Below are 23,190 nucleotides of genomic sequence, written 5' to 3' on the forward strand. Positions count from 1 at the left end.
GTTAATGTTGGAAAAAATGATGTCTATTTTAAGATTTGTATTTGTATTTGCTTGTAGAGATTTGTGTTGCACAATGCCATGATTTATGGAATGCATGTTGCATAACTTAATAAAAAATGGCATATGCCAATAATAAGATGTATGAAAAAGCACAGAGAGAAAAAGAGGTGGGGAAAAGGAAGAAAGAAGAGGAAGATGAGAAAGTGAGAATATGAAGAAAAGATCAGAGCAGATAAGAGAGAGAAGATAGAAGTAGAGGCAGGGCAGAGAGAAGAGAGTACCAGATGTATCCCAACCTTGAAAGCTTTTGCTTCAGCCTCTGCAGGTATAAGTGCAGCCTCGGGTGTACTGTAGGTGCTGATGGAGATTCAGGCTTTGGATTTTATGTGGGAAAAAAACATTGAATGAGCCATTGAGTAATTGAGCCATTATGAGTAGAATACAAATGTATGTGTATCTCTTACGGAACACCGGAAGTGTCATTGCAAAATATTTTTGCGTATATCCAGAAATGTTGTGCTCATTTTACAAAATTGTGCTCCTATTTTAATCTTTGTAAAAGTATAAGTATAAATATATATACTCTTTTGATCCTGTGAGGGAAATTTGGTCTCTGCATTTATCCCAATCCGTGAATTAGTGAAACACACACAGCACACAGTGTACACACAGTGAGGTGAAGCACACACTAATCCCGGCGCAGTGAGCTGCCTGCATCAACAGCGGCACTCGGTCACTTCAGCCGTGCCTACTGGTCGGGGTTCGAACCGGCAACCCTCCGGTTACAGGTCTGAAGTGCTAACCGGTAGGCAGCTGCCCCCAAAATGAATGCGCAATTTTGTAAAACGTGTGCACGATTTAGTAAAATGTGCGCTCAAGCCAGTAAAATGAGACCAAAATTTAGTAAAATGAGTGCAGAATTTTGTCAAATGAGCGCACATTCTCTCGCTAATACGCAGAGAATGTGTATTGCAATATCTTGCAATGGCATCTCCTGGGCTCCATAATCTCCAGCCCTGCTGTAATGTCATAAAACATACTGCTTGTATTTTACTTTTGCATCATGTTCCATAACCTTTGTATTTATGAATCTATTTTTTGTACACATACAGCCATACTGCTTGTATTTTACCTTTCCATCATGTCCTATAACCCTTGTATTTATGAAGCTATTTTTTGTTTTTCTTTAAAAGCGAGCAGAAAAATTAAAGGTGTTACATAGTGTGTTGTATGTATGTATGTATAATTTCCTTGAAGGGTACATCTTTGTTCATTATTTATTGTTGTCTCATTGCTTGTTTATCTAAGAGTTGCATTGGATCATCCAGCATAAACCAATGCATAATGTCCAGATCAACACAGACATGCCTCACTGAACACAACATCAACTTCTGCCATGGCCAGCTCAGTCCCCTGATCTGAACTCCATAAACCAGTTCAGTGTGAGCTAAACATGAGAATACACAAGGGATGACCTAGACTATGGATGATCTGGATAGAGTTTGTAATAGGCTCAAATCACTCGCTTAACATTTTCCAACTTTATGGTATGTCATAACAAAACATTAAGATCTGTTGTATTGGCAAAGGGAGACTTTCCAGTGCATTAAACACCAGGGCAAGTTTCCTGTCATGTTTGGATTCTTCCTCATTGTTTCCACTGTGAGATCAGAGATAAATTGCTAAAAGATTATTTTTCTTTGCCTCTTTTTACTCAATATTACCAGGGTTGCCAACACATGTGCAGTGCACTGTATATGTCCAGTTATACAGAAGGGGCAGAACATTGAGTTGTATGTATATTTATCTGAGAAGACAATACATAAATTCCACATTCCATGTGACCGATTGCAGGAAAGAGGTAATGATCCTCTATTTGTTATCCACCTTAGAGCCCAGGGTAGACTTCCTGGCTCCCTGTTTGAGATTGAGGAGATACCAGATAACCTTACCGAAGAATAAATAAACTAGGGTAAGGACAAAGTAAGATTTGGATAACCCTATGGCTAGATATCAAAATATAATAAATATAATGTTGTGCCAAGTAGTGACTACTCCCCACGCTCATGTTACAGATTCAGACTACACACTGTTAAACGCACAGAGCAGTTGTACACAGACTACCCTCTGGGGGGCGTACATACTGTATCCAATATCAAATGACGAGAGATCCCCCAGAAATATGCTCATATATAAACAGAAGGGAAGTAAACACCAACCTCCTAAAGTGTACACAGTACCCAAACCTAAATTAATTCCATAGAATATAAATACACACCAAAAAGAGGAGTTATCAGTCACACACAAACACAGACACACACGCACACACACAAATGCTATATTTAGAAAACGAAGGAGGGCATATACTGACACCCCTTGTGCTCTTTTCTGAAAAGAGTGGTACAATCTTTGAAATCATGTGACACTGCAGGGGACAGCACCTCCTTAAATACTGAGGAGCTGAATGGAAAACTGGCATAGATAGGCTACTTCGTCTTCCAACAGGGCCACATCATTTTCTTGATTTTACACTGTAGATTTGACAACTTACCTACAATTTACTACGCTGAGAAAGAGAGGTAAGTTTTGTTTCAGACATCAGCTTTTAGATCTTGCCCACACAAACCTGTACATTTATCAAAATGTTTATATGTATTTTGGCCATTAATTTCAACTACAACTCTGACTGAAAAAGGTTCATTTAAAAAAAAAAAAAACAGTGTTTCCATGCAGGCAGGAAAACAGATTATTTTTCTAGAATCTTTTTATAAATTATAATATGTTTCCAGCAGCGTTTTACTGTTGTATTTGTGTGTGGGTGGCATTATTTTAAACAACAGCAACAACAACAAAAACATGAGAAAAATAGACGTGTGAAGTCATTAGATTATAATGTCGGATACAGTTAGGTTCTCTTTTGTATAGCCTAGATACTTTATTATAGATACTTTATTGCCACCCAACTAAATAAATATGTTCATGTAAATTAAACATCAACCTCCTTAATTAAACACAGTCAACAATTCAACACAGTCACAAACCAAAACTAATCCACTAATCAAAATACTCTACTCCTCTTTTATGTGTGGATTGCCATTAGTGACACACACACACACACACACACACACACACACAAATTAATATTCTATATATAATACAGAAAGGAAGAAGACATATGGTTGCTCATGCTCTCGTGTTTCTTTCCGAGAGGAGAGGTAAAATCCTTGAAATCATGTGAATTTGCAGGAAGGTGGAGAGAGGACCTCTTTAAATGCTGAAGAGGTGGAGAGAGGACCTCCTTAAATGCTGAAGAGGTGGATGCAAAACTGCCAGATATCCTGAGTCTTCCAACAGGGCCACAACAGGGCCACATAATTTTCTTGATTTTACAACTTACCGACTATGCTGAGAAAAAGAGTTTTGTTTCAGATATCAGCTTGCCACACAAACCTGTGTATTTATCAAAATGTTATGCATTATGGACATTTATCCTACAGCTGTTAACTACAGCTCTGTTTTGGGTCACTGAAAAAAGGTTCATTTGAAAAATTCTGACCAAAGTGGAGGTATTACAAAAAACAAAAACAGTGTAGAGTTTCCTTTGCTTGTTATTTCAGGCCTCGGTTTGGCCAAAATCACCAAAAACTGTTGTAGTCAAAAACTTTGGCCAAAAACTTAAATATTTGATATGAAAACATGAGAAAAAAATAGACTCCGTGCGGACTTCAGTACTGTATGTTTACATCCAAATGAGTGGGGTTAAATGTATACAACTTCTTTATAGGACCAAAACCCCTCCGCATTGTGCTGCTGGGCAAGACCGGAGCTGGAAAGAGTTCCTCAGCCAACACCATCCTAGGGGATGTAGAGGCCTTTAAAGTGGAATGTTCACTAAATGCCGTGACACAATCCTGTGAAAAGAAATCTAAAGAAGTAGCTGCTGGATACAAAATTGAAGTGATTGACACACCGGGACTTTTTGACACCTCGGTGAGTGAGGAGAAAACCGAAGAGGCGATAAAGAAGTGTATCAAGGCATCTGTGCCAGGACCTCATGCCTTTCTCTTGGTGATCCGGCTGGGGAGGTTTACGGTGGAGGAAAGCAATGCGGTCGAGTGGATCCAAAAAAACTTTGGTGAAAGGGCGTCAGCCTTCACGATATTGCTGTTCCCAGGGTGTGCTGACTTGGGGAAGAAGTCTATTGACGATTTTATAGCTGCAAATGAAAAGCTGAAAAAATTGAAAGAGGACTGCAAAGGTGGCCATTTTGTGTTTGAGAACAAAGACATCTTAAATCGCCAACAAGTAAAGGATCTTATGCAGATGATTGAAAAAATGGTGGAAAAAAATAATAAAAAGTACTATACTGATAAGATGTTTGAAGAAGCTCAGAGAAAAATTGAAGAGGAGAACAAAAAAAGCAACAAGAGAAGGCAAAGAAAGAGAAAGAAAAAGAAGAAAATATCAGAGCAAATGAGAGGAAGAGGATGAAAAATCTAAAAAAAATCAGAAAAAACTGAAAGATCAGCTTCTGTTGGTATAGGTGTGACTGCAGGTGTAAGTGTTGGTGGAGCTGCTGCCATGGTAACAGCGTTTGTAGTTGAGGCAGCAGTGGCTGCTGTTGTATGCCCTGCACTTGTACTTGGAAGGATAAGTGTTGGCTTGTTTACTGGCTTGGGATGTTATATGAAAACACGTTGAATGAGCATCTAAGTTGAATGGGTTAAAAAAAAAAAAACCTATGGAGGATGTTGAAATATTAATGCTTAGAGTTGCAATACCATATTACTGTTAGCTGTTCCTAGAAACCAAACTAATTTCAGAAATAGGTCTTGTGTTTTGCTTTGTCATGAATCAGTGTTTCCTTGATTTGTTTTTTTTGCTAATGTAGTGAAGTTTTGAATATTATAGCATTGTTCTATGTTGCCAAATATTCTGAATGTGTTATCTCTGTGTGACTTTGTAATATTTCTGCTAATGTTAAAATTGCATGAGGTAAAAACAATTTGATGAGGAATTTGATGATTTCTTTTTTTTTTTTAAATCTCATACCTTTTTGCACAGACAAAAGATTCTTCATCACAAATAAATGTGTATTAGTAACCAGTTTTAGTTTTTTGTCAAATGCCTGCCATTCACCTGGGCCGGATTAACCATTAGGGCCAGACCTCTCAAGTCTCACGCATTGAGCGTGAGACACACGCATTTCAATGACTTCACACGCTCACACGCCACACATGGCATTTCTCACTCCGAGAAATTATTAACTTGCCCGCACAGAAATGTCTAAGGGCTATATTTTACAAACGTGTCACACAACGTTGCTGTCTGTGCACTCATTCAGCTCAGAGAGCTGCTGTTCAGTTACTAACCTATCGGCCAATCAGAAAATTGGATTTCTCAACCAATCAGGAAATTGTTTTGTTTTGTTGCCGGGCGAACTCTGAGTTTCAGTTTTGTGAGCAGTCTCGGCCTTCGGTGAATGCATAGCGGAGGTGGTAAACGAGGTGGAGTTGGAAGAGAACAGGATACTCAGGTAATAGCTTCATTCATTTCAATCTCTCATTAGTTACTATAGTTTTCCTACTCGTTGTTTAAGAACAATATAATTTAAGTGTTCGTTTGAATAGTAGCTTATTGCATAGCCTATTGTTATAGGTCACTTTTAAAATCATGTCATATTATATAATTATATCCTGGCCATGAATGCATTAATCATTGCATCTGTATTCAAAAATGTCGGGTAAAAAGCAATTAAGCATCCTCTCATTCACCCTGAGAGGAAAGCCCCCTAAAAGGTCCAGGTTAGTGGATGCTCAGAGGTGGTGAAAAGGCCCATTATGGAATTTGTTAGCCATGTGTCAAATCATTTCTTTTGCAAATCTGAGCAATTATAAATCATACTTTTGCCCCATTTTGACTTAGGAGGGCATTGCTCCTACATACTTTAGCCAATAATCAAATGCCTGCTCTCTTTTGGAAAGCTGAGGCACTGTTGGAAAACAATTAGAATAACTGTGTGATTTACTGACACAAAGTTAAAAAGATTATTCTTTTCTTTTTCTACCGGATAACAGGCACCTTTGAACTGACCACATTACAGCCCTCTAGGTCTTGACTTGATATGACTTGAGTCCTAGCATTAGGTCTTGTCATGCTGTGTGCAAAAGTAGATCAATATAGAATGACAACATGAGTACTTTAGACCATTATTTGCCAAGGTATACTCATTCATTTTGTAAAATGCCCTATGAAAACTCCCCATAGGACTTTGGGTTATCCAAAATGCATACTGTCAATCAAATGCTTACTGCATATGAACCCCTTATAAGCATAATCTTGGCCTCAAATGAAAGGTAATACTCTGTTCCATGCTTGCATTTGGATTGTAGGCTACTTCAGGTTCTGATATGACTATACTACATGTGGAATAATTACAAAAAATACAAATCTATACAATTTCTATTTCAATTCAATTGGTGTGTATAAGATGGGCTATATTTCTGCACAACTAATATTGGATCAACTGGTAACCGACCTGGGGCTGGTGTATGCTAGCTGGTGATGCTAGTTGCCCGTGTAAATCCTCACACCCCTAACCTTAAGAACGCTTCTAACCGCTGAGTTGGGAGCCTGGGCTTTTAGCTCAGTGGTTAGAGCGCTCGACTCCCAAGCCGGTGTGTGTTGAGGTGGCGGGTTCAAGGGCCGTGAGCGGCTGATGTAACGACCTCTGTTACACTGGAACATCTGAAGGCATATTAATAACAGCAACAAAAAGTTGTAGTATAATTAATGAAACACCCCCATTCTCGCAACCAACCCGTCTGACCCCTTTAACCCTCGGACTTGAGAGCCCTGATTAGGGCAACTGGGCACCTGCCCAGGGGCACGGGACCAGTAAGTAAAATATTATGTTTGATCACGTTACAAACGCAGTACTCACTTCCCTAATCTTATGCAGATTGTGCAACCCGTTCAATCAAAATATTATGTTAAATCACGTCAAAAAACAGTGTCTGTGTCTGTAGCTGCCTGCACAAATGCTGCCTGCCGTCAGTCAATGAGTGAGTGCGAGCTATCACGTCGAAACATTTCATAACATCTAGACTAGGCTATAGTCGTCATGTCGAGATGTCATTTTAGCTATTTTAGCGTTTTCTCGGACACAATTGAGCAGTTAGTCCACACTTCATCAACCCACAAACATGAAATCTACTTCTGTCAAAACTTTTGAGACTAAATTAAGTTTTGAGTGTAGCGCAGTAAGCACAAGCATCATTTTGTGGCTTTACGCACAGTGAGGGCCTTCGTGTTTGTTAATGCCTGGTACAGATTGCAATCTAATGCAGACAAGACTTACCGTATTTTCCGGACTATAAGTCGCACCGGAGTATAAGTCGCACCAGTCAAAAAATGTGTCATGAAGAGGAAAAAAACATATATATAAATATATATATGTTGCACCTGAGTCGCAGGACCAGCCAAACTATGAGAAAAAAGTGCGACTTATAGTCCGGAAAATACGGTACATGCTAAGAATATTACACACGTTTTGACTACAGACGAAGCTAAAGGTGAAGATATCTATCTCCTGTTACTAGATCAGCAGGTAAGACAGGAGGTGAGGGTGCCACCCGCATCGCCAGACAGACTCACTACCCAAAAGCACAACCAGTAGGTTCCAGCAGCTTTGAGAACCACCGATGGGCTGCTAAGAAAGGCTCTGTTGTAGTTTCTAGATGATAGCCTACACATAAAAAAGTAATTTCTGTCAATTAAACCTCTTATCAGTGCAGATTATTTATGGGTATCCTCATTTATTGTGATGTCCAAATTCCATGATAGTGTTTGTTTCATGCAGTGAGCCAGACCACGCAGCTTGCCTGTCTTCAGCTTAAAGTTTCTGTCCAAAATCACGTGATTGTAGTGTAGATGGGTGTGCGTACCATAGCATTCATTCCTGCAGGCGACTCTGAGTCTGGCGATCGATGCGGGTGGCACTCTCACGTCCCGTCTTACCTGCTGATCCAGTAACAGGAGATAGATATCTTTACCCTAGTGTCTCTCCCTTTCAAACATTTTGACAGAAGTAAATTTCATGTTTGTGGGTTGATGAAGTGTGGAGTAACAGCTCAATTGCATCCGAGAAACTTCTAACCACGTTAGCTAAAATGACATCTCGACATGACGAGTATAGCCTAGGAATTGTAGGCTAAGTAGGGTAGGCTACACAAATTCGGGGGTTCAGGGGGTTTTCTTGGTGTTTTTTTTGTTGTCGTTTTTATTTTTGCAGTTAATTGGACGTTTTTCACACAATTTTGGACATAACCTTTAAGCTGAAGACAGGCAAGCTGCCCATCTGGCTTATCCAAACCACACACTGCATGCATGAAACAAACCCCATCATGGAACTTGGACATCACAATACATGAGGATACTCATAAATAAATCTGATAAGAGGTTTAATTGACAGAAATTAATTTTGTGTTTGTATCATCTAGAAACTAGCCTGACGTTGTCATACTCAAATTCTAGTCAGAATATGAGTCTGATACTGCTCCATTGGGACGTAATTATGGGGCATGTTTCAACCGATACAGGCGGGAATGCCTCTGCACTCAATTGGATAGACCTAACCAATCAGAGCAACAAAATAGCTTACCGTGAGGTGTAGGAAGGAAACACACGAACCATCCTTCTGCTCCTATATCCCCTCCGTTTTTAAAAATAATAATAAAAATTCTGTTGAACAGTGATTTGCTACAAACATGTTAAACAGCTGGGAAAGGCTGTCGCAAATCCCTCGAACAGGTGGTCAATCAGAGATTTCAAACGAACGAGGGAACATGTCGCAATGCAAAAGCGCTGTTTTCCCTTGATGAAAGTGAAACCACCAGTTTTCCCACATCTCAACTTTGGCCAAAGTTTTCAGAAATAATCGTTTTCAGTGATACAACCTCATTAAATAATATGAATTTTCCATATGGGGTCTTAAAAGCCATGTATCCTTCTAGCCACAGCGTTTTTGTTTCAAACATAAGCCTAATCTAAGCGTGCTCAGATGACGTGATAGACCAGGCGCTGTTGCTCACCTGTTCATCATCGTAAAACCTGATTTGATTGGTCCGCCCGATTTAGGGCGAGCATACTTCCACCACAATGGAGCAATGCCAGACCAAACTTCCCGTGGGGCGGGCCGGGCCTAAGTTCGGAACGGCACCCAGGCTATCTAGAAACTACAACAGAGTCTTTCTTAGCAGCCCAACGGTGGTTCTCACAGCTGCTGTAACCTACAGGATAGCTGTGGGGTTAGTGAGTGCGCGCCTGCACGTGTATGGGCGTACGCACTGTGCGTACCATCAGGCAACTGTGTGCGGGCGTGCATGCGGGGAGGGAGGGGGGCACATTCCGATTTTGTGCCCAGGGCCCATGGTCATGATAATCCGGCCATGCCATTCACCCCATTCATTTAGGTTATAAGTTGCCATCAACTTTTCCTCAGCTATCAAAACACTTTGCCTCGGATGCTTTCTACATCTATTCTAGGGTTAGTCATGTATCAAATATGTGTTATGTCCAAAATTTCAGATTGTCCACCTAGCCTCCATTCTATTTCCCTATGAAAAAAGCTTTCTTGGGGTGCCACTTGTATGCAATCTCCACCATTGGCATCCTGGCCTCCAACTACCAAGCCTAACCCATTACTCAGCTACCCAGCCTTGACCCATTCCATTATCCTGTTAACTAACTGAACAACTAACAGACAGGGGTGAAAGAACACAAAAGGGTCATTCCGTGCCAAATCAACAGATGCCTCCCGCCTGACCATCTTGGATTTGCTTCATACTTTATGTCAATAATGCTATAATACCCAACAACTACTGTGCAAACGTTAATGCTTCTATATACTTTATTTTCTGAGATATGGAGGCTTATAAAACAGGGTCATTAGTCTGATAAAATGCGTTTTTTTTTAAATCACTAAGTTGCTTGGGTCATTACGTTTGAACAATTCATGCTAGATGCTTGAAATTTTCAGGGAATATTGCACGACTGTAGATGTTTTCAAAGGCAAAGTTATTTGGACCAGACATTAATATTTGCCATAGCTCAGAAAATAAAGTAGATACAAGCTTAAACTTTTGCACAGTAGTTGTTGGATATTATAGGATTATTGACATAAAGTATGAAGCAAATCCAAGATGGTCAGACGGGAGGCATCTGTTGATTTGGCACGGAATGACCCTCTATTCAAAGGCTCGAGTGACCAATTTAATGATTTTGTGACGCATCTCAACAATATGATACATTCAATGAAGTTTGAGGTTGTGATTGATCCGAAATCTGTTTCTTTCTTGGATACTGTTGTACACCTAGAAGGGGGAAAGTTGATGGCACTCTACATGAAACCTACTGACAAGAACAGCATTTTACATGCAACTAGTGCCCATCCTTCCTCCCTGAAACGTGGTCTACCATACACGCAGTTCCTTAGGGCAAAACGTATCTGCACTAACTAACTGATTTTAATACTGAGGTCACTAGGATGTATAAACAGTTCAGTCTAAGAGGCTATCACTTGTTTGAATGAGGCTCTAGAGAGAGTGTGCAATACCCAGACCCACTCTAAGAAGGAAAAGCGCTCCTCGGTAGTATGCACCACGACCTATAGCAAACATAGAGCACAGATCAAGGGAGCCATAAAAAAGCATTGGCATGTCTTAAGTAGTGATCCTGTATGTCATGCCCTCTTTCCTAACCCACCTTTATTCGCTCATTACAGGGCCAGAAATATAAGGGATTTTTTTGTCAGAGCATACAATTACAGCGCACGTAGCCATATGGAGCGCTTGAGCAGAAGCACAGGCTTCCATCCTTGCCATACGTGCGCTGCTTTCCAGAACAGGTCCGGTAAGACCACTACATTTGTACCACCAGATTGAATTCGTTAATTGACACGTCACGTCTATAAAAAACCTGAACGCCCTGTGACATGTTTCATAATGGAGACATTGATAATGGGCTAAGCTCGAAATGTTTGTTTCCCAGTTCTTGGTCCGTAGACTTATTGTAATAACCTCGGCTCTCAATACAAATTTGTATGAGTATCAAGCCCTTGAGTGCGCCTCTGTTTTTTCTACTAGAATGCTAGTCGAGCTCATGATTTCTTCTTCCTGTTTTTCCTAATATTTTCAGCTCTTCTTAGCACTGCCAACCGCTCCCTCACATCTGCCTGTAGACAGTCAATACCTTCCTTCTCATCATCTGTAGCTTTTTCTCCACCGCTTCTTAAGCTGCCTCCTCTCCTTGATAAGTTTATCTATCTCCTGCTGGCGCCTAGATTTGACTACCTCATGTTGCCGTTTTGCCCTTATCTCAATAGTCCCAAATCTTTCCTTACCATAGCTATAAATAATGTCTCCCACTTTCTCTAATTTGCTTTCAGCCGTCCCCTTGAGCTGACCCAGGATGCTGACCAAATCACTATTAACATCTTCCCACATTCTACATTCTGCTGCGCCTGGCCATCTGACCCCAGGCCTATGACCATTAATCTTCTCCCTCCTTGGCTGACTGGCCTCTCTTTCTGTTGATGTCCTGCGAACTGTGGGTTTCTTCCTGTCGCTGAACTTCAACCGACTGACTTGATGCACTTCTTAAGAAATAGCTATCAATGCGGGGACCCTGTTTTCCCTCTACCAAGCACTTCTTTTTTCCTTCATGAATTTTCAGGCCCTTTAGACTTGTAACCTTCTGCCAACCACACACACAAATCTGCAGCTTCTTCTCAGTTTTCTCTGAACTAGTGGCTTCCACAGACATGTTTTCCTTACTCGTAATCAAATTCGTTCCAGGGTCAGTAACCATGTCTATCACGAGTGAGTCATCTTTCGCCCCTGCTCTCGCTGACTCTAGGGGTATTTTTTCATTATGTCGTACTGTAGCTTGGTAGGGTGTAGCCTATAGCTTAGTAAAGCCTGGGCTACTGCCACAATGAGCTGCTAACCCATTGTAGCCCCAGCGGGGTCTATTTCCTCCTGTCAGACGTCTTTCCGTGCTGTCACAAGGTCTTTCCCTAGTTGCCAGCTGCCATATTCACATCAGTCACTAGCCTATGCTAGCTTCAGCATTACATTAATACACAGGATTAGATGTTAAAATCGCTTGTGCCAAAATCCAAGGTAAAAACACATTCAGAAGCCCCTACTCAAATTAACTTTAAAAAGCATGCTACCCACAAATCTGCCAACAAAGAAGACTACCAATTATTATTGTATTGTTGTTCATGGAGCCAGCATACGATGGCAGCAGATGGCAAGGCAGAACACATTTGTTCATATTGGTCAATGCATCCACATTGATAAGTCAAAGTGCTTTAGAAATGGGCTTATGAAATCACATTTAAAGAATGGACTAACTAACCATTTTTGATCTGAATGGTAACTCATGACACATTTACTAATCTCTTGTAGACAGTGTGACAACTTTCCAGATAACTGGTAATATCAAGTTAACAGTCATATATGAACCCACCTTTACCAATGACATTTTGTTTCATATTCATAAAATTAGACACATTTAGCAAAATATTATTGGCTCCTGGGAATTAACTTTGGACCTTCTAGTTTCTCTGTTTTTGAAGCAGATCCCTAACCACTACACCACCACCATCTAAATAGCTAATTTATGGCAAAACTCCTCACTTTACTTCAAACCAAACTTTACTCTACACACAAGCTTATGTCACAGACCACTTGGAGGTGCAAACAATATCAGAGTTTTGGTCGAGTTGACCATCAGTTAACTTCGACAGGCACTTTATATAAAACGGTGCTTTCATTATACAAATGAACATGATAAAATACTTTGATATTTTTTGGAGGTAACCAGGTATGATATGCTGTTGGAGGTGCAAACAAACCTGCATCGCCATTGGATTGCATACGCAGAAAGGAGCTGGCTCAAGGGTTTAAAAGTATTGTATCATGTTCATTTGTATAATGGAAGCATTGTAGCATAGTTTTTGAATTGTCTCTGCAAGAGACTCTGGCAATGAGTAATGATACACGTTACTTTTACCACTTGCACCGCGGGGAACCAATCACATCGGTGTAACTGATAGGCGGGCCAGAGGCGAGCTAAACAGTTGATGACAGCGCTGCAACGAATCAGTCAGTAAACATTGGTCGTAGTGTTATCCAATTCGCCTTTTTCACCCACCTTTTTCACCCCACTTCAGCCGTTCCTACTGGTCGGGGTTTGAACCTGCAACTCTCCGGTCACAGGTCCGAAGTGCTAACCAGTAGGCCACGGCTGCCCAATATGCCAGCCATTACGAGGCTGAGGGGTACACTTGCCATTACACCTCAGTCCAGCAGATAGTGGTGGTAATGCACTCCCGTTTGCAAACTGCCAAAAAAAAAGCCGAAATCTGCCAAAAAAGAAGGGCGAAGAGTTTTTTTTTTTAGCAGTTTGCAAACGGAGTGCATTACCACCACCATATGCTGGACTGAGGTGTAAAGGCAAGTGTACCCCTCAGCCTTGTAATGGCCGCTGGGTGAATAAGTATATAAGTATAAGTATATATACTCTTTTGATCCCGTGAGGGAAATTTGGTCTCTGCATTTATCCCAATCCGTGAATTAGTGAAACACACTCAGCACACAGTGAGGTGAAGCACACACTAATCCCAGCGCAGTGAGCTGCCTGCATCAACAGCGGCGCTCGGGGAGCAGTGAGGGGTTAGGTGCCTTGCTCAAGGGCACTTCAGCCGTTCCTACTGGTCGGGGTTTGAACCTGCAACTCTCCGGTCACAGGTCCGAAGTGCTAACCAGTAGGCCACGGCTGCCCAATATGGCAAATTGCGTGCAGTGAGATTTTCAAATGCATGCTTGGTGCCGCCCCTCGAGTTGGGCCAGTATCATTATTCGTGGCCAGACCCTTAATCCATACCTGTCAACACTCCCGTGTTTCCCGGGTTCTCCCGTATTTCAAGGTCATCTCCCAGCACCCTCCCATTTTGTTATTTCTCCCGGAAAACTCCCGTAATTTGCATAGCCATCAAACTTCATTTTAAAATCATTGATCCATTCATTTTTTCTATTAGTCTGACATCTCCCAGGTTGCCAGATTGTGTATGAAATACACCGTACACATACACGATCACTTAGTTTCAATTTCAACCGTTTTGTCATAGGCTAAAACCTGGCAACCCAAAACCCAAATAAGGAAGCGGGTGCCGACTGTGCAGCCTGAGTCTCGTCGTAAGCAAGCGGGCTAGTGGAATGGCCTACTCCAGAACTAACTGTTGTGAAATTGTTGGGAATTTAATTGATTAACACATCACATAAACTGTTATTGAGTGTTGTTGATACACTGAACTTGTGCCCTCGGAACCAAATCTGACAGCAAGCAGCTTTGGAATTTTGGAAGTAGGCTGCAGGCAAGCAGCTGGTGGATACATAACTGGCATGCATGCGTAAGGTAATGGTAAGGTAAAAGCAACGACCGAAATGCATTGTTGAAACACGTGTATGAAACGTATTAAAAATGCAAACACAGATCCGGTATAAACACTGACACACACTGAAACACTGACAAAATCTCCCGTTTTTGGAAAGCTAAATGTTGACAAGTATGCCTTAATCTTTCTAGATTTCCAGGGTCTGGATTTCCAGGCTAGTCTGACGTAAGTCTGTGTGAAAGAATTGTATCAGCTAAAATGTACTGCACTTTGAAGTACCAATGGAGAATAAGTTTGCCTTGCCTTCTGGCTGCAATCTCGTGTTGACTGTGGGAACAACATTGCAGAGTAACAATGACTTTGATATATGGTAGGCTACTGATAGGGATTTGTGACAAAAGAGAGCACAGAATTTGTTTTAGGATTAAGTATGTTAAGTAAAACTACAGTTTTAGAAAACCTTTTTAGGGAAGAAAAATAAAGAGGTGTTGAAAACTCACTTGCAAACGAGATTCCAGAGAGTAGAAGAAGAGCTGGTGAGGGTCAGAGCCCGTCTACGGAGAGCCTTGGCACTTCCTATTAAGCCTCATTGTATCGACATTGGTTGCAGTTCCATTAGAATTCCACTGGGGGTGATCGCGGGCGAGTGCAGGTTGAATGGGGGTCTATGGAGCTAGATGGCTAAATGTATCTCTTTCACCTGCTTGTCGTGGAAGAATCGTAGATTTTATTGTAGTTTATGCAAGTTCAATATAGATTTTAGATCTAAAGTTGAATGAAAGAGTACTTATGTCCTTTTCATTTCTTACAGGTTGGGTCGTTGTTGCCCATATCACGCTAGCATTGTGCTAATGAATGACGTCATTGACATATTTAAGGCTTTTTAGAAGACTTACGTGACTTCAAAAAATATAACAATCAACAGTGTGTATTTTCTTTGCCTCTCCTAGCGAATGCAACATTCAAATTACTACTCAAAAAATTATATCCAGAGAAAAGTAGATATTGAGGGGTAAAGCTCCATAGACCTCTATGCATTCTGCACTCGCCTGCGAGCGCCCTCAAGTGGAATCTGAGGAGGAACTGCAACCGGTTCAGAAACCGGAAGTAACCAGACAGTGCCAATTCTCTTCCTATTAGACATTCTCTGTGAGGGTGAACCAGCTAATTATGCCAAAGATTGTTAAGGCGGAGCAAGATACTTCGTCGTAGTTCATGTCTATGGGCGCAAAATGGGGATCGAATCCTGTCTGCATAAAGAGGCGTGTCGATGACGTATTGATGAGCGTACGTTGCAAACCGCCAACAGCAGCGGCATAAATAACCGGCGCACACCTGATATTAAGTCGATTTTCTCCAGACTCGAATGCTCAAAAATGCTACAAATGTACCTGAAATGTTCACAAGGGTTTGAGGATCATGAAAACGTGCCCGAAATTCACATTCCTAACTCTATAGAACTAAGACCTTAGCATATGTGGTAAAATTCTGAGCTATGCCCATAGACTTCAATGGAGCAGTCGCTGCCTCTGCTCTGCATAAAGGGGGATTTTGACCCCCCCCTCGTGCGATCCGGGTTCCCGGAAGTGGCTCCTGATGAAGTATCTTGCTCCGCCTTAACAATCTTTGATTATGCCATGTGTGTTCTTCTTCTTCTGTTTAATGGTGGATCATATCTTCACGATATATACTGCCACCTACTGGACTGCTACACAGGAGTGTGTAAAAAGGATGACACATTAAATCATAAAATCATAAAACAATAGCAGCCCCCCCCCCCTCAAAAAAAGGAAAAAACTAAATTCTTCTACTTAAACCAGTATCATTAAGATACATAATGACATACTTGCTTCTTTGTCCCTGCATTCCTTGCTCCTGTAAAATATTATTAATGTAATTTTCTGCATCAGAATCTTTCCATTTCTGTCTGAGTTGGTCAAATTGCTTACAACCAGAGGCGGACAGAGTACACAGCTTCATTACTTGAGTAAAAGTACAGATACCCTTTGCTGAATTTTACTCAAGTACAAGTAAAAGTACAACAGTCAGATGTCTACTTAAAGTAAAAGTACTGAAGTACTTGTTTTTAAAAGTACTTGAGTATCAAGAGTACAAGAGTACATTTTCTAAATATTGCATTACTGCTACAGTGCTTACATTTATGTACAGAAACATCCTACATGGAGTTATGAAAAATGTTATTGTTAATACCTTGGAGAATGTAAAAGGAATTGAAAGTAAAATCAAGTAATTTTCATATTTTTACCATGTTGCCAGGGAAGGGCAGTATTTCTAACACATGTATATAAAATACGTATTTCAAATACAAAATACTATTTTGTAATTGAAACACTTGAAGTGAAAACTATCATTAACTTGTTCAGAAAATTGAAATAGTCTGGTGAGGTGGGGCCACGGGTTGGCACATTCCCGGGATGGACCTGTTGCGTCTTCATCCATTGTTTCGTTAGCCTGGCGGGCCATCCTATATCATTGAAATGTATAGTCTGGAATCGAATCATTCACCTGCTTAATCCAAGGGGCGGGCAGAGAATTGTCCCTAGGCATGCAATAGGCCAGCGCTACGACCATATCCGTATCCGGTCGGCAAAACGGCAAATACATCCTTCTTCGAAAGGAATGACTTAAGTGCATTGTGTTGCTCTACTTTCAAAGAAAAGCACAAGTCCAACTCCTCCAAAGTTGACGCCAACGCCGATTCAAACAACGGCTCTTAATTCACCATAGCCACCTTCCTTGTTGTTCACCGTCGCAGGATGTCGTTATCCTGTTAAGCCCGCCTTAAGACTCTCTAACGAAATAGAGCGCTGTGATTGGAGAACATCCACGGTGTTAAGCCAATAGAAATTCCTATGGTTCGATACTAGACGTACAGGCTGAGCAAATTAATTTGCCGCCGCTAGGGTGCGTCTAGATTTCTAGGCTAGTCTATGGTTTCATCTCTTATCTAAATCTGACCATGGAGTTGACTTTGGCGGAAAGCAGAAGGTGATTGCTGATAGACTGTCCCAATCAGTGGCGCCTGCACAATCCAATCACGTTTGAGAGGGAAACAACAAATTGAGGGTTTCCGAGATTTTTCTTTTTCCCTTTTTTTTTAGAAGAAGTAACGGGTACTCACGGTTATGGATAGAAATGTAGTGGAGTAAAGAGTACAATATTTGCCTCTCAAATCTACTTGAGTAAAGTCATGAGTACTCCCCAAAAATGATACTCGAGTAAAGTACAGATCCCTCAAAATTGTACTCAAGTACTGTACTCAAGTAAATGTACTCCGTTACTGTCCGGCTCTGCTTACAACTAAATAAAAACAACAATTGCTAAAACAAAAACACATTTTTTGAAACCTGCCACCCTTTTCTCAAAACTGTGAACACAAACCCCAAATCTCAAACTACATTCACAAAACCTCTGCAAAACTGAACAATTGCCTCAAAACATTTGTACATGTGCTCAAAATCAAAAACTGTCTTCAGATCATTCTCAAAGCAGTCAACATGAAAACACTAATGAGCAATCAATACACACTACATCAAAAAAAAAAAAACATATCAGGGCAGCTCATATAGCTCCAGGATGAATTTCATTGTTTACAATACAGTAAATCCAGTAAAAGTCAAAAGAATTCATAACTCAGTGGATTCAACGTTGACTGTAAATCCAGTAAAAATAAAGTATTAAGGATGGGGGTTTGTATTTGCAGTTTTGAGAAAAGGGTGGAAGGTTTAAAAAAATGGCATTTCATACACAAATGTGGTATATGGCAATATATGTCAATCACATATATGATGTATATGTCAATGTATGCCTCACACATATAAGTCACATATATACACATACATGTCAAATATATTTCAAAATATAGCAAAATTGGCCGTTTTTATATGTCACATATATTTTCCCAGATATACAAATATATTACAAATATATGTCAGTTGCATATATGTTAATATATGATAAGTTATGTATTTGTATGCATACTAGGGATACCAATATATTGCAAATATATGTCTATAGACATATATTTGCACTCATATAAGGTAAATATATTGCAAAATATATGTAATGTTCTGCTATGTCACATTTATAGAAATATGTCACAATATATGTATCAGAAATATAACATTGTTGATGTTCCAAAGAAAACACACAAAATATTTGTTTAACCTTTTATTAAAGTTTAGTTTTTCCACACAAACAGTGAGTACACTCTCCAGGTAGAAACTTGTTTCCCCTTTATGGAAGTGGCACACATTGATTTGGCATATGATGCACTCAGTGTTCTCAGGGCAGCATTCCACACAAATCACCACCTGCAAACAGGGAACAGAGAAGATTAATATGCTGTAAAACACACAGAACATGAAAAGACCATCACTGAAGCACTACGACCTTCACATGCATCTTTAATAAACACACACCTTGGCACAAGTAAGCTTAAATAAGGGCTATGAGATGAAGAACATGTAGCCTAATGATCCATACATCAGAATACTTTGACAAGATTTGGGAAAGATTCTTGAAAGATTGGAATGCCCCCCATTCAAGCATTTACTCAAAAGACTATCTTTCAAGAATCTTTCCCAAATCTTCAAAGTCTTCTGTTGTAAGGATGGCTTAACACTACCCTTAACAAACTAAAGATCCATTTAGGCCTACTAACATTCACGTTAGCCTGCATGGTTATTAGCAGCCACTTTAAATATAAGTTAGCTGCTATAGCTAGGTTAGCTAACTTACTCACACCTGATATTTCATTCAAACTAAAACTTATATTCATAACGACATCTCAGACAGGCTTGTTGTTGGATATGATGTTAACTACCATTCTGGATATTCCACATAATGGTAAAGTTAGTGAATGGAAAAGTTAACATTAACAGCTAACATCGCTAACGTTAGCAATATTAGCTCGCTAACGTTATCGATAGCTAATTGATAACATTAACGTTAGCTAATTCTAACATGATGGTTAGACTGTTAACAAACGGATTTGGTTAACATTACATTATAAAAACAATATGTTCTAACTAATTCCCGTTTACTAAAGGCTTTCTTACCTTGGATATGATGACAGCAGAGTTTGTACAGCTTACACAGTCAGATGCATGACAAAAAGTGATGGTTGAAAGTCACCGTGGTTGGAGTTCAAACGTCAGTCCAGGGTGGGGGATGGGTATTGCTGTGTGCATGCGCATATCAAGATGCGATAAGCATCCGTTATATTTAAAGTAGCTTTGGCCTCACACATTTTTCATGCACATAGTGCAACCCAAAGCACTCCACACAAAACATTGACACATCGACACCATATCTGTGACGCCAAGACATAAACAAATATATTCACACTGTTCTCCATTTGGAAAATAAGTAATGTAATCTATATGTATGCCACCATATATGGAGACTACAAATATGTCTGCCACATATTCACACATAAAGTTCTCCATATATTTAGAAAATAAGTAGTGGAATCTAGTGTATGGATATGTATGCCACCATATATGGAGACTACATATAAGTCTGTCACATATTCACACATAAATGTCTCCATATATTTGGAAAACAAATAATTGGATCTAGTATATGAAGATATATAGCATCTTATATGGGAAATTAAAATATTTTGTATGCATGTATGGACATATAGCTTTGAATATATGTTTGACATAAATATTTGAATCACATATATGTCCATATAAGTAAAATTATAAGTCCCTGTTATTTGACATATATGTTCATATATTGCCATATATCACATTTAAATGAGAAGTACATTGCAGCCTACAATGTACTCTGAATGCCTCACTGATAGTTTCTGTGTTGATCGGAATCTGCATTGTTCATAACTTTACACTCTACCTAATATTGGTTGTGTCACATCATTTGAAACAAGTGTAATCAACGTTGAATCATGTTAAACCCTATGGCATGTGTGCTTTCCAGTGTTGGGTATCGTTACTTTTGAAAGTAGTTAGTTACGTTACTACGTTACTATCAATTAAAAGTAATCCGTTACGTTACTACGTTACCTATAAATAAAAGTAACGCGTTAGAGTACTCGTGCGTTACCAACAATTAAAAAGTGTTTGGGGTGCGTCTCAGCCTGCAGCAGCAACACACATCCTCCTTTAGATGCACCGACAGTGCTGACTGTTTATGAATCAATCATGAACCTAACTGTAGGATAATGACAGGAAAGACAGTCAGCATATTGCACGTTTTATTTAACAGGCATTCATCCTTTGAGAATTAGAACATTTTCCATGAATAGCATATACCGGTAATAGGCAGAGTAATAGCCTAATAAAAACAAAAACAAAAAAAACAGTAAACATCCTTGTCCGATGTCGTTTCCTCTTTTTTCATTTTAACATAAGAATGTAGCTTACCATATTAGGCTGCGCCTGCGCACAAAAGAACAGTGCATCACACTATTAATAGCCTAAATCAACTTTATAAGTGCAGGCCTAACAAAGTGCTTAACAGGTAGGCACTCAACCTTCAAAATAATGCGCGTACCTCCAAGAATCAAACACACATAGCTTGCGCACACACACACACACAGGGGCGCCTGTTGGAATTAATGCTATGGTACGCACACTCATCACCCCCCCCCCCCGCAAAAAAAAATAATCACTCGTGAACAATATTTGTCCGTTTTAGGTCCGTGCATTGGTCAGCAAAAAAGTAGCCCACATAGCATAACAACATCCACATGCAATAATACAACGACAATGTCTACAATGACCTACTCATTTGGACAACTTGATACAGCCCTATAGAGGCTAAAGTTACCTTTAGTTTTGTTCTATTTTGTTCTAGCGTAACGTGACGTCTGGCTTTAGTGCAGTCTAACGTTCTGACAAGCACACCAATTGCCTACCTTGTTCTTGCCCATCTGGAATAACTCCTAGCTTTGCTGTCTCCATCCTTTGTTTTCGTTGTTTAAACTTGTGATATCCATTGATGAGTATTGAGTTAGTGAATTAGCTCAACATTGTGTGCTGATAACCATATATAGATAGCCGAGTAAAAGAAAACAACAAGTAGCCTATTGCGTGTCTGCGTGAGTATTCTCTCTCCTGCTCAAACAAAATGTGTGCACGTTAATTTTGATAACGTGTTCAATAACTTTACTTAATAGAAAATGGTAAATAGCCTAATGGCATGCAGCTAAAGGGATACTGTGCATAGTTGGGAAGGTATGGTAGGCCAATTTGGTGTGAATACACACACACACAAGATAAATTTTCTGTTGTTGAGTAGCTTGATGGTACGCACAGTGTGTATGGACGTACACCTGCAGGCGCACCTGCACACACACACACACACACACACACACACACACAGAGGCAAGGAGCAGGGCACAGACAAGCAGCCACATAGTCATTGCTACACACCCTGGCTTGGCCATAATGAAATGATGACCAGACAGCGCTAGGTCAAGCCTCGCTTTATCACTTATTTTGGATTTCTTAATTCTGCTTTTGTGAATTACCACTGTCAATTTGTTGTGCAGCTGCAAAGCGAGACCACTGTGTTGAATATACTTCCATAAGGAGGTAATGAGTTTCTTCTCTCTGCTGTGTTGACGGGATCGCTTCCTCCGTGGCTGCTGTCCTTCCCAAGCTAGCTCTGCAAGTTTTCATCGGGGAGTTCCTCAACTGGGCTTGTTAGATTACTGTGTAAGATTACTTCCTCCTCTGTTTGGTTTCTATGACCTCCAGAGGTGATGTGAGTATGAGTTTTGACTAACGAGCCTAGCAGTGGCGGAGCTAGGGGGTGGCTTAGGGGGCTTAAGCCCCAAATCTTTTTTTAGTGTTTTAAATTCCCGGCAACTCTTATTTCCAATATAACTTCCCCTCGGTTTCTCTATAAATGTCACAAAATGCTCTATTACTGAGGAAATATATCCCTTATTTTCAAAGCCCTATATTGAAAAATAATTTGACTTGCTACACGATCTATGCCAGGTCTCCGGTCTTAGATCCAGTGAAAATGCTGCCTTGACAACGCTACGTCATGGCTTCGGTGTTCCAAAAAGCCTCTGTCAGATGTCTGTCACTTTTACAGTCTGTGATAAAACACTTTGTGTACATGTTGTTGAAACGTTATGGATATTAGAACGTTTTTCAAAAGACCACCCAGCTCCGTTCAAGCAACAGCATCGCCCAGTGAACTGACGGATGGTGTTGTTTCAGGTTGGTGATTTCACGTTAAGAGCTTTCAGTCAGTTAGGCAGGCTAACGTTAGGCTACTTGGCTAGCTCCCTAAATGCTTAACGTTAACGTTAAATGTCCTTGTTCGTCGGCGGAAAAGGCAAATTCAGTACTCTCATAGGCTAGCTAAGCCTACTGCAGAATAAGAAATTCCAGCTCCCAAAACAAAGTGAACCTCGTCTTGTAATAAATTAGGCTACACTGTTTTGAAATGTCAGAAAAACCCATTAACAGTTATCTGCCCATGTCAACTTTTCAGTGTCATATGTTGCACAAAAGAATGTTAACTGTTAGCCTACCTTAAAACCTTGTTGATATCCTATCCACCACCACAGATTTTATAATCCAAGAGTCCACATAAATATAAAAGTCATGTTATGTTGTTTTGGCTGCCTAACTAATTATTAACTAAAAAAAAAACATTACAATCGTATATTGAGAGGAAAGGGCACTTTCCATAAGTGTGTTAATCAAGCACCATGC

At 40.1% G+C, this 23,190-nt stretch overlaps 2 protein-coding genes across 5 annotated transcripts in view; both read left to right on the top strand.

Annotated features, from left to right (window-relative positions):
- The first annotated feature begins 3,175 nt into the window (after nucleotides 1–3,175).
- Nucleotides 3,176–5,035, top strand: LOC143117800 (GTPase IMAP family member 9-like). The gene is made up of 2 exons (XM_076279293.1): nucleotides 3,176–3,215; nucleotides 3,755–5,035. The coding sequence occupies exons 1-2, from the start codon at nucleotides 3,176–3,178 to the stop codon at nucleotides 4,489–4,491; spliced, it is 777 nt and encodes a 258-aa protein (XP_076135408.1). The 3' UTR covers nucleotides 4,492–5,035.
- Nucleotides 5,036–5,468: 433 nt separating this feature from the next.
- The window catches only part of LOC143130731 (GTPase IMAP family member 9-like), a 42,365-nt gene continuing 24,643 nt past the window's right edge, over nucleotides 5,469–23,190 (top strand). For 2 of the 4 annotated variants that reach the window (XM_076290238.1, XM_076290009.1), the window contains exon 1: nucleotides 5,469–5,536. The gene's annotated coding sequence lies outside the window, so the exon portion shown is untranslated. Of the gene's footprint in view, nucleotides 5,537–14,607; nucleotides 14,690–23,190 lie in introns of those variants that run through there. The other 2 variants (XM_076290077.1, XM_076290161.1) reach the window with 2 other exon arrangements.

This window comes from Alosa pseudoharengus, unplaced genomic scaffold (genome assembly GCF_046254945.1).
Source record: "Alosa pseudoharengus isolate Yale_2024_CS ecotype anadromous, Long Island Sound unplaced genomic scaffold, YU_APseudo_1.1 YU_APseudo_1.1_scf_1, whole genome shotgun sequence".
Lineage (NCBI taxonomy): Eukaryota > Metazoa > Chordata > Actinopteri > Clupeiformes > Clupeidae > Alosa > Alosa pseudoharengus.

Excerpts from the sequence above, each read along its gene's own strand:
- LOC143117800 (XM_076279293.1), top strand. The coding sequence starts at position 3,176 with ATGGTTGCTCATGCTCTCGTGTTTCTTTCCGAGAGGAGAG. Across the intron at positions 3,216-3,754 it reads GTTTCTTTCCGAGAGGAGAG|TGGGGTTAAATGTATACAAC; the intron begins GTAAAATCCTTG and ends CATCCAAATGAG.